Source organism: Alexandromys fortis, unplaced genomic scaffold, assembly GCF_014885135.2.
Source record: "Alexandromys fortis isolate MF-2015 unplaced genomic scaffold, M_Fortis_MF-2015_v1.1 scaffold_2301, whole genome shotgun sequence".
Taxonomy (NCBI): domain Eukaryota; kingdom Metazoa; phylum Chordata; class Mammalia; order Rodentia; family Cricetidae; genus Alexandromys; species Alexandromys fortis.
The window spans coordinates 1,194-3,603 of NW_026070162.1; the positions used below are offsets into that span (position 1 = coordinate 1,194).

At 48.5% G+C, this 2,410-nt stretch overlaps 1 protein-coding gene across 1 annotated transcript; it reads left to right on the plus strand.

The window, feature by feature from the left end:
• Positions 1-556: 556 nt before the first annotated feature.
• On the plus strand, positions 557-1,974 carry LOC126496278 (sorting nexin-29-like; the record flags this gene model as incomplete). The annotated part of the gene is made up of 2 exons (XM_050133809.1): positions 557-627; positions 1,694-1,974. Coding segments are annotated over 2 exons (352 nt in total), but the record flags the coding sequence as incomplete, so codon positions are not given.
• Between the last annotated feature and the right edge of the window lie 436 nt (positions 1,975-2,410).

Below are 2,410 nucleotides of genomic sequence, written 5' to 3' on the forward strand. Positions count from 1 at the left end.
CTAGATTGCCTTGTCTACCTGCAGCCTTCACTGAGCCTCCCCAGCTGCTACTGAAATCCACGGGGACCTTTTACCCTCCCAGCCCTTTCCTTGGCTAACTTGGAGTTTGGGTTTGTAGCCTAGCAATTTTTATAAGTGGATGCCCTGCTTGATGGAGCTCTGTAGCTCTGTAATTGCTTCTGAGATCATCTCTTCTTGTATTAGCCAATCAGGTAAACCCTGTTAGTGAGCCTGGACTTCCCTTCTCCGGGTTACATTGTTGAGTGGAGTCCATTCCTCTGTCCTCTTCAGCTCTGCTTCTTTATAAATATGTTTGCATATGTCTATTTCAGTCCTCTAAAGCTCACGGTCTCAGGGGACCAAGAAGGAAGTTGTAGGATCTGTGCATTCAAACCTTTGTTTCTAGTGAGAAGCTTCAGGGTGGAGAGGAACAAAATTCCCTCTGGGTGACCAGCCAGGCCTGGTGTTTTCTGAGCCATCAGTGGCCTCATTAGCCAGTGTGTGAACGCCAAGAACTGCCTTTCTCTAAGAGTTTCCCCTTCTCTTTGCCTTGCAGCACGTTCTATGAAGACTGGTCTTTTGTGATGGATGAAGAAAGGTCCAGCATGCTCCCTACCATGGCAGCTGGTAAGCCAGGTTGAGGCAGGGGTGCTGAGCCCCAAGAAGTTTGGTGAACAGAGAGGCTCTGGGGTGCATTTATTGCCCAAGCATTCTGTGATGTTCTGTGTCCCCATGATTAGAAGTGTACTGTTGGCTTCTTAAGTTGGGGCCGTTTATCTAGAATTTGATCCCCTTGCAGATGAGGCATGAGATTGAAGGTCTGGCTTGTGACCTGCCAGGTGAGCCGTGAAGGGACTGGATGGGCAGACTGCCTTGACTCCTGGTTCTGCTGCATGTCAGTTGAGTCCTATCCCTCTGTTCCTCTTCTTTCCTCCTCTGTGAGGTGAGAATGCTCTTTGATTTTCTTTTTAGGGCTTCAAGAGAGCCATAGAACAGAAAAGGCCGTGTATGTGGCTTATCAGCATGGAGCAAGGCCCTGGATCGATGTGTTGTGGCTTGAGAAATCCTTTGCTGCTCGACTGTCCCTTCAAGGGTGATCAGTGTGATAGCTTGTCTTTCTTACAAACTCTTTGTTTTTACTTTTTCTTCTAAAACCTGACATTAAGTCTACATATCGAGGGTCATGTTAGTTTCATCTAGGGACGAGAAAGTCAGGCATTGGCCAAGGATGCTGGTGTCACTCTTGGATAAAGCAATTGTAATGGTATTCTTGGAACGCACTGAGCTCTTGAGGTTTCAGTAGGTGAAATCTTTAGTGCTCACAATCCCAAGAGGGTTACTGTTGTCACCATTGTGCAGGCAAAGAAACTAGAGCTCAGGGAGGTGGCAAGTTGCTTGACCAGGGTTTCTGTTCTGTGGCTCAGGCCAGGCAGTCTCTCTCCAGAACTTCTTCCACGGTCTCCTGGGTGGTTCTTGTTTCCATTTGTCTTTTGGCATCCAGGAATGGAATGTGGAAAGACTGTTCATATGAACTTCTATCTGCCAATGCCAGTTTCATATGTTTCTATAGATGCTGAAGATGAGATTTGTCCTTTTATGTCCCTTTAGACGGTCTCCTTGCTGATGTTGGAGGTGTGACTGCATGACAGCAAGCACTGTAACCTCCTCCCCCCCCCCCCCCTCTTTTTGGCAGGTCTGAACTCCATACTCTTTGCAATTAACATTGACAACAAGGATTTGAATGGGCAGAGCAAATTTGCTCCCACTGTCTCTGACCTCTTAAAGGAGTCAACACAGAATGTGACGTCTTTGCTGAAGGAGTCCACGCAGGGCATGAGCAGCCTTCTCAGGGAGATCACAGCATCGTCTGCTGTCTCTATTCTCATCAAGCCGGAGCAGGAGACTGACCCTCTGCCTGTCATCTCCAAGAACGTCAATGTTGGTGAGCCAGAAGGGGTCCGCGAGGTGGCGTAGGAGGGCCAGTGAGAAGGAAATGAGAGTAGGGCTGAGAGGAACCCACCTGACCTTGTTACTCTCCTCTGGGGAGCACAGTCTCCTGGTGTTTGCTTTTCTCTTCGTTCCCTGTGAGAGGGACCCAACAGGAAGGATAGGAAGCCAGGTGGGGCTTCTTCCAGCACTTACTTCTCCTCCTCCTCATGTGCTCAGCCGTGAGTTCTTGTTTCCATTTGTCTGCTAGCACCTGATTAATCTTGGGGATGGGCAGGGGTGATATTTAAAAACAAATGACATAAACAACTTACTGTTCTTGTATATGGGATGAGAGCATGGGCTGCTTCAGAGAGAATGCTTTTGGGCTTGCCTGTATGGGAGGATGCGATTTAAGTAGTGCCTGAGGTAAGAGGGCAGCTCTGAGCTTTGACTATGGGCAGGCAAGGGGAACTGGTTCAGT